The sequence below is a fragment of the Mytilus californianus genome, unplaced genomic scaffold, assembly GCF_021869535.1.
Source record: "Mytilus californianus isolate M0D057914Y unplaced genomic scaffold, xbMytCali1.0.p SCAF_1, whole genome shotgun sequence".
Classification (NCBI taxonomy): Eukaryota; Metazoa; Mollusca; class Bivalvia; order Mytilida; family Mytilidae; genus Mytilus; species Mytilus californianus.
Genome location: NW_026262581.1, coordinates 140,183,858 through 140,197,448, shown reverse-complemented (window position 1 = coordinate 140,197,448; position 13,591 = coordinate 140,183,858). Strand labels below are relative to the sequence as shown.

General features: G+C 31.3%; 1 protein-coding gene across 1 annotated transcript; it reads right to left on the bottom strand.

Annotated features, from left to right (window-relative positions):
* Positions 1–583: 583 nt before the first annotated feature.
* Positions 584–9,255, bottom strand: LOC127737247 (uncharacterized). The gene is made up of 2 exons (XM_052247792.1): positions 9,161–9,255; positions 584–4,601 (listed from the first exon to the last, which is right to left on the bottom strand). The coding sequence occupies exon 2, from the start codon at positions 4,596–4,598 to the stop codon at positions 2,922–2,924; it is 1,677 nt and encodes a 558-aa protein (XP_052103752.1). The 5' UTR covers positions 4,599–4,601; positions 9,161–9,255; the 3' UTR covers positions 584–2,921.
* Positions 9,256–13,591: the final 4,336 nt, after the last annotated feature.

Below are 13,591 nucleotides of genomic sequence, written 5' to 3'. Positions count from 1 at the left end.
TTTACTGTAAAATATTTGTTATCAAAATTATCTTAGTAGTACTATGCTTAAATTGTTTGCATGGTTAAAACTCAATCTATGAGCAATTTTTAGCAAATCCAGCAGTCCAAAATTGGGGATATTACACCTGTATATAGTTAAAAAATCCATAATCTATCTCCTTTTGAAATATAGGGATAAATTTCTAAAACAACATTGTTTGTAGTGAAATGTTCTATCTCCAGAAAAGGGGATGCTTTATTTATCTAAGTTGCTTGTCCATTAAAAAAAACAATCGAACTAAGAATTACTCGTTGTGTACGTAAATTCAATTTCTATATAACATGTATAACTTTTTATGTCTCAGTCGAATATTCAAGATATTAAACTTTAATTTGAATTTTTACCACTTTTACCAAATGGGAAATACATCATTATTGGATTCACATGGCGAATTGTCATTATGAATCGTTATGTATTTTTTTTTGTGCAACTTTAGGTGTACTTAAGGTATTAGACTTTAATAAGTTTGTTTTACTAGTTGAGCATTTTTCATGTTTGTTGGTTTTTCATGAAGTTTGTTGATGATTTTGTATGTGTATGCTAGTTACTTTATAGACCCAGATCACTTCATTTTGAGTACAACAAAGCTGACTTTTAGATAAAAGGGAAAATGTAAGTTTCAGGTTTATTTATTATTATTGTTTTACTAGATGAGTATCTTGGTTTATGGTTGATTACACTTTCATGAGGAACCACCTTTGTTGAATATTTTGTATGTGAGTTAGTTTAATGATGCAGATCGTTTTTATGATAAATAAAACCAAGATGTTTTTTGAATTAAAAGCAAATGTAAGGACTAGATTTTTTATTGCATCATAAATTATATTATATAAACAGTTGAACACACAAGTACAATAAATAAGTAATAGTAGCAATATCAGATTGCACTATTCTATTGTCATGATTGTTGTCACAAAGCAATTATATTTTTTTGGTGTTGTCTGAACTTAATCTGTTGCTGATGTTGACCTTACATCTCCTTTTTTTACAGTACATGTTCTTATAGAAGTTCAAGTATCAAAATTCACTTAGTATTTATTGAAAAATCGGTTAAAAGAATTATACATAAATGCATACATTTTACAAATGGATAGTTCTGGATAGTTCTGGAGGATATATTAATGGAACCCAATCAGAAAAGTTTGGATTGTTAATGGAAAAAACATCATCAATATCATTAATATATCTGAATGTGAAATTAAATGATCTGGCTTCTTTCATCTTCTTGTTTTTGACAAGTGTCTGAAAGAACTCCGGCTCATACGAAAACAAGAAGAGGTCGGCAAGGAGAGGCGCACAGTTCGTTTCCATAGGAATGCCGACAATTTGGTGAAAAAGTCTACCTCCAAATTCACCAAATATGTTGTCAATTAGAAACTCCAGCATACTGTTCACTTGTTCCTCTGTGTAGCATGTTTTACCTTTTTTTATCACTATTTTACAAAATATGCCGTATGGTATCCCAAAGTAATAAATGTATAGCTTATGCTACCATTTTTGTATTGAAAAGCATTGTGGATTATTTCTTTTAGACGATTTTTCAATTTCACATGGGAAATGGTGGTATACAGGGTTGAAAAATCAAAAGTTTTGATAAAATTAATTTCAGAGAAAGATAGAGATTCAAAATTATCCAAAAGTTCTTCAGAGTTTTTTTAGAATACTAATATGGTTAATACCACTACGCGAGTTAAAAGCTTCACAGTATTTCTGAAGACCCTCTTTCAAAGGATAATGCAATACACTACAGTACATTGTTTAAAGCATTGCACAATACATAAATGTGCATCACAAAAGTATAATTCAATAGATTACAGTACATTATTAAGATGGGGATTGAGTAACCTTAAATTAATTAAAACATTTACTAAATTATGTCATAGGTACAAATATTTGATTTGGAAGTTTGACAGTTTCTGTAGAATTCTTACCAAAAAGCGATATCACATCCTTATTTTTATTGTAGTGCTGTTTATAAAGTCTGTCAATTAAGATAAGATCCATGTGAACTTATTGATCATTTGAATAAACGCATTCTTATGGAATATCAATATAACACCTTAGTAAGATCTTTGAATATTTTGTTTATTAGTACTAAATTTCATTTTTTATAAATCAAAACATATATAACTACAGTACATATATATTGCTATGAATTTAAGAAAGCTTATGGTCCTATATTCTGTCGATGTTATGTACTACTACTTATATTTAGATATTATACGAAGTCATGCTTTTTATCAGACTGTTAATGACATCTTTACACTAAATCCTTAGATGTATACTGATTGATACTTTAGTCTGGGAGAACATAGATTTATTTATTAGTTGTTATTGTCCCCCGCGGGACACAAATTTTTATGAAACTTATATCATAGGTTTATATCAGCAATATCTTGGACAAGTTCGAAAATCAGTGCTAATGAAGTATTTTATAAAGAGTTATGCCCTTTGGAAAAATTAATTATATGGAAAATTACATTGTTAGTGCTCGCACCTGCACATTGCTTGCCAAATTTTTATGAAACTTATATCATAGGTTTATTTTAGCAATGTCTCGGACAAGTTCGAAAACAATTTTACAATTTGTGATAACGGTTTAAAACAACCTGAAATTTATTTACAATGAGCAAAAAATAGAAAAAAAAACAAGAATCAAACAAATTTTTGTACTGATTTTATGTTTATCATTGTAATTTTGAACAATTGGTGCAACACAAAATTATTTACATTAAGATGTTCACTCGATGGTCCCAAATTACTGATACTGACCATGCTGACTCCACTTAATTGACTGAATGTACAGTTAAATGCTGAATGAATATATATAAAAAGTTGTAGAATCAAAGTCAGGTTATATCATTAGATTCAGCATCTTATTAAGATGATAAATTGATTTTAGCCAAGTATGTGCCATCTTCTTTAGAAATAAGACCTGATGACTCATCATGTTTAAAACAAATACACCAAGGGCCTTCCAGTTCATCCTCTTCACTAATCAGTACTTTACTATTCTGTCCATCTTTTGCTATTCCTATTATTCTACCAGAGTCATAGTCTGCTACAATAATGTTACCATATGTATCTGTACAAAGTCCCATTGGATATGATAAATCCTGTTTATATCGCCAGATCTGTTTACCTGATCCATCATAACAGTATACTGCATTACAACCACAGTCACTATAGGTTACTCTGTCATTACAGTAAACAAGGTTCCACAGGGGTGATTCACTCTGAACTTGTATTGACTTCAGTGTTATTCCTTCCAAGTCTATCATACGGATTTCATCACTACTCAAACCTACAGCCAGAGAATTATTGGAGAATGATAATCCCCAGCATGTTTTGTCTAATGTGATAACTTTGGTAACTGTTTCATCCTCCATATTGAAGATCTTAATGGCATCACCAGGATACGTTATGGCAATAGTGTTCTGATTGATCTGTGTAACACTGTATGCTTCACCTGGTATAGGTAACTGTTTCTGTAGTTTGCCATCAGAAGTTAATAGGTTAACCTTACCATACTGTTCCACTACTATAACTCTTCCATCCATCAGAAAAATCATGTCACTAGTACGCTTCTCTGTGTTGATCTCTATCTTTGTCTCGATATTCATTGTCATGTTCTTTATGTTGTATTGTTCTCGTGAGTCTACTTGTGCCTTCCTCCTCACACTTGTTTCTCTATTCAAGGTTATTTCTGTTTTATCAACAATCACTTCTCCTAGGGATTCTAGTGATCCTAACTTGCTTAGTATCTTTTCTATTTCATTATTTTGCTTCATTTTAATGTCAAATTCTCTGGCCCTCTTATCTTTTTCCAGATCTTCAACATATTGTTGACATTGATGTACTTGTTGTTCAATCTGGTGTACACCTAGAAATGATTGAAGTTTTGTACTACTTGATATGACTGAATGTAAGTGTTCTTGCATTTCCTTCAACTTTGTCTGTTGTCCTTCAATTTCTGTTATTAAATCTCTTGCTTTTAACTTTTCCTGATTCGAAATAGTATCTGCTTCATTGCATAACTTCTTCTCTAGATGGGTTAAATGTTTATTTATGTCCTTGCGAATTTTAAGGATTAATTCTTTTATGTTATCATGTTCTTGTTCACATCGTTTAATGTTTTTTGATTTGTTATTTATCAATTTGTCTAGGCAATGCTTTATAGAGCCAATTTGTTTTTGTACAGATTGTGTGGACTTTTCAATTTTAATTTTCTCGACTACATTTGCTAAACTTTTTATTCCAGTACATTTTGAATGACTAATGGAAATACATTCATCACAGCAAGGCATTAAATGACTGGGACAATACAAGTTGAGCTGTTGACCATGTTTGTCACAGTCTGTTTTGATAACTCTGATGGATGGTTTATTACTTTTGATATCAATAGTTTTATGATCACGTGATATCTTAGATCTTTTATGACGACCAGAGCATGTTGAACACAATCCTTCATTACAGTTGTAACACCAGAATTCAGCTTTAGTGTTTACTTTTCCTTCTTGACAAGGTCCACATTGTATGGTCTTACTGGACGCCATGACCTAGACATATACAAGATCAAAAGTTATTAAACTATTTGTCAAGGTCCAAATTGTTCAACATACTATCTTCAACAATAAACAAGTGTATTATTACTGTATATACTAAATTCCAAACTTACTGTTTAACTGAAAACAACCTCTGACAAGCTTAATGAAAATTCTGATTGCAAATTTATTTGCTGCAACTAATAAAGCATTGTACTGTAAGGAAAAAGGAAAATATGCTGGAACTGTGATGAGATGATTATAGCTGTAAATTTTCTCCTGAACAATATCTATGCACATTTTGGCATTAAAGGTTACCGACAGGTTGTAGGCATTCCTTTGGGCACCAAATGAAACCCTTTAATTGCAGACTTGTTCCTGTATATTTATGAATCAGAGTGTTTGGCTACACTCAGTCAAGATCCATCTTAATTACATTTAATTGATAAATTAAAAAACACTTTCTGTGGTCACCTTGATGATTCATGGTTATCGTAATGACTTTTTGCTTTACATAATCAAGAATTTTCTAATTATACTGCGAAAATTTACCCAAGGGAACTTACTTTGAATAAATCTAATACAGACAGTTATAATGGTCCCTTCTTAGATTTGATATTTCATTTTCACACTAGAAACTGTATACAAGAATTTACGACAAAAGAGCTAATGTTTCGTTCCCTATTGTTAACTTTCCCATTTTAGAAGGTGATGTTCTTTTGGTCCCTTCTTATGGTATGTTTATTGCACAACTTGTTGGATATGCCCGTGTCTGTAGTCACGTTTTAGATATCAATGAACGAAATTTACGTGTAACTGGTAAATTGTTAAGTCAGGGATTTTGTTACCACAGATTAATTATAACCTATACTAAGGCTTCCATAGATACAAAGATTTGGTTAGGAAAGTTTGGCTGAACTGGTGGATATTTGTTAAAAATTGGAAATCACATCTTAAATTTTAAGGTGATATTGTGTATAAAGCCAGTAAATTTATATATAACCATTAAAACTCGTAGATCCTTTGAAGTGGGGCACTTCCTATATACAAGTTGATAAGACGTGCCGCTGGAATAGGTCACATTTTTCAGCTTGAAAATATGTGAATAGGTGGGCAAAACTATCAGAAATATATGATAAGGTCAATAAAGTTTTCATTACTTGTTTTATGAAAAGCCATGTAACTTTCTTGGTGTTACGGCTGTGGGAAAAGGTTACATTTTTACGTATGCAATATATGAAAAGGTATACATTTTTAAAATCCTAATTATATGAAAAGGGTGGGGTAACAGAACCCCAGCGGCAGTTCCTATCAATTAAGTATTGATTCCTGACTTGGTACAGGCATTTTCTTATATAGAAAATGGTGGATTAAACCTGGTTTTATAGCTAGCTAAACATCTCACTTGTATGACAGTCGCATAAAATTCCATTATATTGACAACGATAGATCTATGATATTTTAAACAGTTGCATTACTATCAGTACATATCAGTTTGACGACAATTATGAGGCACTGCCCCCATAGGTCATGGTCCAGTGACTAATTTTAAATGTTATGGATTTTTGATAGGAACTTCTTATGACAGACCATGATATTTTCTATAAAGTTTCATTACTATCACTACATCTTAATTTGTTGACCATTTCGAAACCCTGCACCCTATGTCATGGTCCAGCAACTTTTAATTAATTAGCAATGTGCTGTCCATCCAATTGTGTTTTTTTTTTCTTCAGAATTTTCTGCTGACAGTTGAGACATATCTCTGTGTCTCCAGTTTCTTACAATTTGTTTTCATTTTGTGTTGTAACACAACAGTCCCAGGTTAGGGGAGGGTTGAGCTCTCACAAACTGGCATGTTTAACACCGCCACGTCTTTATGTGCCTGTCCCAAATTCAGTGGTTATTTTTGGTTAATGTCTATCCTATTTGTTTTTCGTAAAATGTACTGTATGAATTAGGCTGCTAGTTTTATCCTTTGAACTGTTTAACAGTTTTAATGATAGAGCCTTTTAAAGGTGACTATACGGTATGATTTTTTTACATTGTTGAAGTATGTGACCTATGATCAATTTTATCTTTGTCTTTAATGTTTGTGAGATGAAATAGTTTCTAAACTAAACTAGTTTACAATAAAAATCAGTTCAGAAATATCACTTATCTCTTTAATACAGTTGGCGAAAACCCAAGTAAACGGTTAGCAATACTGAGATCACTCTTGGATTTTGGTGGGCTATGATTTGCTCTAGTTTTCTTTTTTGTATTTTGTATACTGTTGTTTTGTCTTTTGATTGTTTTTGTTTTTATGCCCCCTGTTGCAGGCAACGGGGGCATTAAGTGTTACCCTTGACCGTCTTTCCGTCCGTCCGTCCCATTTTCGATTCCGCACTCTAACTTAAGTTTTCCTTATCCAAATTTTATGAAACTCATACTAGTACACAATGCTAAGAACCAATCAAAAACAGCAGACAGAGTTCAAATTTGGGCAGTGATTCACTTACCGTTCTACAGTTATGCCCCTTTTTAACTTTTAAAAATTTCAAAGCTTCAGCGGGGGCATTCGTGTCCTCAGACACATTCTTCTTTTATATTTTTTCTATGGTATTGCCAGTTGGTTTTTCCACTTATGAGTTCTGAATGTTCCTTTAGTAACATTTGCCTCTCTTTTACTATATTAATTTTTGAATACGACAGTTGTTTTCTATTCGTTTGATGCGCTTGATCTTTTGATTTTGCCATTTGATAAGGGACTTTCCGTTTTGAATTTTCCTTGCAGTTCGGTATTTTTGTTATTTTTGCTCTTTTCTAATACATATTGTATCAAAGTATATATGTAGTAACTGATTCATAGCTCAATATTCTTAAATTAAAAGTTAAACATCAGAGCTTATTGGAATGAACTAAGTCCTGATCATCTTTTATAGAGCCAAAATAAAATGTTGCAACCAATCAAAATGGTCGAAATTGCTACCAAACTAGCAAAGAAGGGGGTAAAATTAACAATAGAACCAATTAAAGAAACATGAATAAATCATATAAAGGGACAGTTGCTTTAAACTGTTATGAAATAATATTTGTTATCTCCCTTTTCGATTTTTTGTTTGATGATCCAGTTTACTTGACCACTGAATGAATAATACTGAAAAGTTAAAAAAAAAAAATTGAATTTTTTTTTTGTTTAAGCATAGCAGATTGTTACAAAGTTAAGGATGCTTAAAGGGGCATTAGCTGTCAAATTGATGTTCACCGATTTGACACAAATTCTCATATTTGAATTATAACATACTAAAACGTGTATCCAAATTACAAAAAGTCTGAAATAAACAATTAACAATGCATAGACTCGATAATATATATCAGCATTTCGTGTGTATTCTAGTCTAGACGCCATCTAATTAACCATCGAGATGACCTCCGAAGACTGCCGACGGTCACATAACCCGATATAAACATAAACATAAATATAAATAGATAGCGACTTTTCTAGGTCTGTTTGATTTCATGTTATAGGTTATAAAGATAAGTTAATTATCGTTTTTACCTGTATAAGAATGATTTTTGGTAAATCAATCAACGAAATGGTTCACCTTTGTTTCACTTTCAATGTTGACATTCTTTTCCTTTAAATGGCTGAACACGACTAATACATACGTAACCAATCTCTAGTTAATGGGTTAAATCAAAGGTCACATGAATACGGATTCAATGAGGTTGAATTATTCACTTGCAAGTGAATAATTCATCAGCGATGTTTCTTAGCTTATTTTGACAAAATTAAACTAAACTGGCTGCTTAAAGAGAATTTTTATTTCACTATTTCACTTTCATTAATGATTGAACCAAAACAATCATATTTTACTTCTTTGTTTTTATATATCTCGTGGCTAATGCCCCTTTAATAGGTTTTTATTGAGATGAAGGGGTTCTTCTTGCCATTAGACACAAATACTAGAGTAGCAGTACAGGCTCTATGAAGTCTTTAGTTCAGGGGACACCTCTTCAGTTAAGGTTCATGTGGACCCTTTGTCTAAAATGACCGTGTTTTCACCTCAAAATTTACTCTGAGTACAGACAAACCTGTGTATCTGGAAAAGTTTTATGGCATAGCATGCCCTAGATAAATAAAATTCCAATGCATTTTATGTTTCAGAAAATTAAAACTTAACTGGATTTTTCAGTGCACTTTTTTTCGTACCTACAGAAAGTGACAAAATAAACAAAGTTGGGAAAGAGGTTTGAGAACTTCCCCACAGGTAAAAATTGAAGTGAACTGTATTGATTTACAAGGGCAATAGATACCTGACTATAATTTGTGATTTAAACGGTGTACCTGAGTGGACCATATCAAGTAAAACTCGAACTGTTTGTTAATTTTATCATCTTCTGCAGAGACGAAAAAACTACACAACAAAATCCAATTGAGTTTGTCTATACTCAGAATAAATTTTGAGATGAAAATGCAGCTATAATAGCCAGGGTCCTTATGAACCTTAATATCAACCAAATCATTGAAAAACATTGTTAAGATTTTCATTTTTAAATTAAAATGAGAAGAGTTATTTTACAACCAATACCTTTTGATGTTACTTCAGCTGTGTGTTTGACTATTTACGTTCTTCACGGTTTCTCAAAATTTTGATCAAACAGGAAGCTAGTTAGGACATCTTTATACCTGATTCAGGTAATCTAAATATTTAAATGACATGGGATATACCCGACCCAGATGAATTACCTGTTGTTGATAATCTGACTATAATTATAGTGCCTAACAAGATTTTGTGAGGTAGACAACTTTGACCTTAAAACGATCGTATTTTTGACTTTATTTACTGACTTCTTTTGTTTGTGATTAATTGTAATTATAACATTATAATGAGACTGAAAAATGTTTTCTTTTTGTTAAAATAAACAATAATTTTACCTGCTATAGCCGTGCGTAAAATGTATTTTGGCATTTCTCTTGGAAAAATGACTTGTTTAATGGAATAGAACGTCTGGTTTGTAAATTTTCTCTTTTTTCTCGGGAATAAGCTATTAAAAAATAATTTATCTACTGTATATGTGGAAAATTTTGTGAAAACATAAGAAGTGGCAATTCTTACCTGTTATACCTTTAGTTTCATTGATAAAAATAATATGGACTCGTCCAGTTCCACTTAAGTTACTATACGCATGCTTGTATTGATCTGATTTAATCAATATACATGTATGAAAAAATTGGTTTACTCCTGGTTTGCCCACTTTTAATTATACCAATTATCTATTAGTAAAGAAAACAAAAAAGACAAAAGGTTTAATGAGCATACAATTGTATAGTCTGTTCCAACTTAGCTATATAGTTTATTAGTGTTTTCTATATATAAGGTATTTTATATTTTGTAATTCCATTTTCATTTGTATAGAAAAATAATAAATAAATCAAATATCTTTTCTCTCAATAACTTAATATCAAATCAATCGATTCATTTAACATACATATTGGTACAACTACATGTAATGACAAAACAATGACATTCAGTTATAAAAGTGTCTTATTATTCATTAGTTTTTGAATGATTTTCATGATATAAATACACCAATACAAGTTGTCTTTTATTGCAAACATAATTTATATAATATATGAATCAAGTTTATAAATGCTGTTATCTGCTCTTTGGTCGGGTTGTTGTCTCTTTGACATATTTCCCATTTCCATTCTCAATTTTATTGCATAATGAAATAAACAAAGCACTAATGTAAAATAAGTAATATGGGGCACCATATGTATAATGATGGGAAATACAATCTTTTATATATATATATTTCAAAAGTCACAAAACTAAGTTTGATTTTAACAAAAAATGAATTCTAGGGGTTCTTTGATATGCTGAATCTAACCATGTATTTAGATTTTTGATTTTGGGCCCAGTTTTCAAGTTGGTCCAAATTAGGGTCCAAAATTAAACTTTGTTTGATTTCAACAAAAATTGAATATACAGGGTTCTTTGATATCCTGAATCTAACCATGTATTTATATTTTTTATTTGTGGGCCCTGCTTTCAAATTGGTTCATATTGAGGTCAAAAGGGTCCAAAATTAAACTTTGTTTGATTTCATCAAAAATTGAATTATTGGGGTTCTTTGATATGCCAAATCTAAACGTGTATTTAGATTTTTAATTTTGGGCCCCGTTTTTTTAAATTGGTCTACATTAAGGTCCAAAGGGTCCAAAATTAAACTTAGTTTGAATATAACAAAAATTGAATTCTTGGGGTTCTTTGATATGCTGAATCTAAACATGTGTTAAGATTTTTTATTATGGGCCCAGTTTTCAAGTTGGTCCAAATGGGGGTCCAAAATTAAACTTTGTTTGATTTCAACAAAAATTGAATATATGGGGTTCTTTGATATGCTGAATCTAACCATGTATTTTGATTTTTGGGCCCCGTTATCAAATTGGTCCACATTGATGTCAAAAGGGTCCAAATTAAACATTGTTTGATTTCATCAAAAATTGAATTCTTTGGTTCTTTGATATGCTGAATCTAACCATGTATTCATTCATTCTGTGTCAGAAACCTATGCTGTGTCAAATATTTAATCGCAATCCAAATTCAGAGCTGTATCAAGCTTGAATGTTGTGTCCATACTTGCCCCAACTGTTCAGGGTTCGACCTCTGCGGTCGTATCTGGGAACACTGTCTGTTCTGCGTTATTGGTTTCGGTCTCGTAATCAATAATTACTGTTTCTGGTTGGAAGTTGTAACTGATGTTGTTGTGTCAAATGTTAAGCTTGGCTTCTGAACAGTTGCATTTATATTCTATTTGTTAGAATTAATTGGATATTTTTTTTATTAAATTTCAGAACAGTATATTTATTAGAATTAAAAAAAAAATAAGTTGAATAAATAAAAAGAAGTTTTTAATGACATTTATTCCAATCTTTAGTTTCATTATTTTACTTTTTTACTTTTTTTCAGAATGTACCAACAATTAAAACTATTTGTTGATAATTTGTAAAAATAATAAACATTTTTGTACACATATTTGTATATTTTTTTTATTTTATATTTGTCAAATTCAATACACTTTCCTGCTCAAAACTATATAAAATATAAAATATTTTGGCACATTTTCCTTGATTTATTAGCAGAATATAGTATCTTTTATAAAATTTTACAGGTAAAAAAATAGGTAAAAAAATTGACTATAATTCAGAAATAAACTATAATTGTTAAAACAACAATTCCCCCTATGATTACATATTCATGTAATTAAAAGTGGGCAAACCAAGATGACACCAAAAAATTAAACAGTTTGAAGGTAAACTAATAATAACTTAATCCAATCAAATTGCGTAAGATTCAATTACAAACTGACCTCACCTTTGATCCCTGTAGTAGTAAACCTTTGGCTGATTTGTGTCTTTTGTACTGTAGAACCCAAACGCAGTGTTCCTGCCAGGGAAGCAAGTCCATTCATACTATTACAAACTCGTACTACGTCAACTTGTACCACTAAAAGTCAACTGGTACCAACGTTAACTACCAACTAGAACAACTGCAATCATTGCGAACTTGTACCTCTGCAAACTCATCATTAAAAATATACATTGATATATGCATTGCTTTTGAAAACCTTGATAAAATATTAATTAATTTGCCTTAATAATAAATTCAATAAATAAACATACATGTACAATATACGAATGTTTAATGTTTGTTCTTTCAAATCTTTAAAAAAAATATGAAGCAACACTGCTACAGTTTTCATAATTACGTTTGCCTTGGTTTTTGGTTAACTGCATATAGCACTTACAGTGCTTTGATTTTTCGTCTGTTATTAACCTCTCTGACTTTGGACATATATTTTAATGCACATATACATTTTTATAGACTTTTTCACTTGGAAAAATCCCGAGTCTTTCAGTGTGAGAATTCTGATTTTATACATCAGTTTTATTTGTCAACCAAACACTGCAGAAACACAAACAATAACAAAATAAGAATAGTTTTGTGAGTAATTCTTCTTAGATACTTTTTTATTTTGTAAGATATAAAAAATGCATTAGTTTAGATTCATGTACCTGGATAGGAAATCAGAAATATTGTCAATTGACAAAAATAAACATACAAACACAAAGACCACCAAGTAGAAACAAACATGGTTCAGATAGCCAGACTTGCAACAGGTACATAATGTGGTTGGGTTAAACCAGTTATACATGTTTATATCTCCACAATTCCTCTTCTCGTACATCTGTTCATTTTTTCAATCTGATCAACAGGTGAAATATTTTATAGCTGATTGCTAGTAATAGGTTGTAAGAATAGAGAAAGTACAGTATAATAGATTTGATTTTTTTGTGTTTTTAACCCCACTTTTAAGCACTGCTTTTGGGCTATTTCTTGGCGGTCAGTTTTTATTGGTGGAGGAAGCCGGAGTGCCCAGAGAAAACCACAGACCTTCGATAGGAAAACTGACAATCCTAGTCAATTAAGATTGGAGTCGAGTGCACCTGCACGAGCGAGGTTCGAACTCACAACCTCAGTGTTGACTGGCTAGTGATTACAGTAGTAACTACTTAGACCACTCGGCCACCGAGGCCCCCCAGTATAATAGAAATAATCTATTCATCTTATTCCAGTAATTGACTTTCTGTCTCAAGAGGTTTTTGTAACAACTGAACACCACCTAGTTATCAGGAAGACTAGTTACAATAAACTGTTGACACAGAGATATGTCTCACCTATCAGCATAAAATTCAGAAAAAGACAATCTGATGGACAGCAAAATTACTTTAATATTAATTCAATCACTGGACCATGATCTAGTGGGCGTGGTCTGAAAATGGTCGACAAACTGAGAAGTAGACAGTAATGTAACTTTATAGAAAATATCGTTGTTTATTGTGAGTAGTTACTATCAAACTTAAGCAGAAAAACTTAACATTGAAAATTGCTAATTAATTCAAAGTCACTGGACCATGACAAAGGGGGCAGGGCCTTGATATAGTCATCAAACTG

Coding starts and splice junctions, on each gene's coding strand:
- LOC127737247 (XM_052247792.1), bottom strand. CDS start 4,598: ATGGCGTCCAGTAAGACCATACAATGTGGACCTTGTCAAGAAGGAAAA.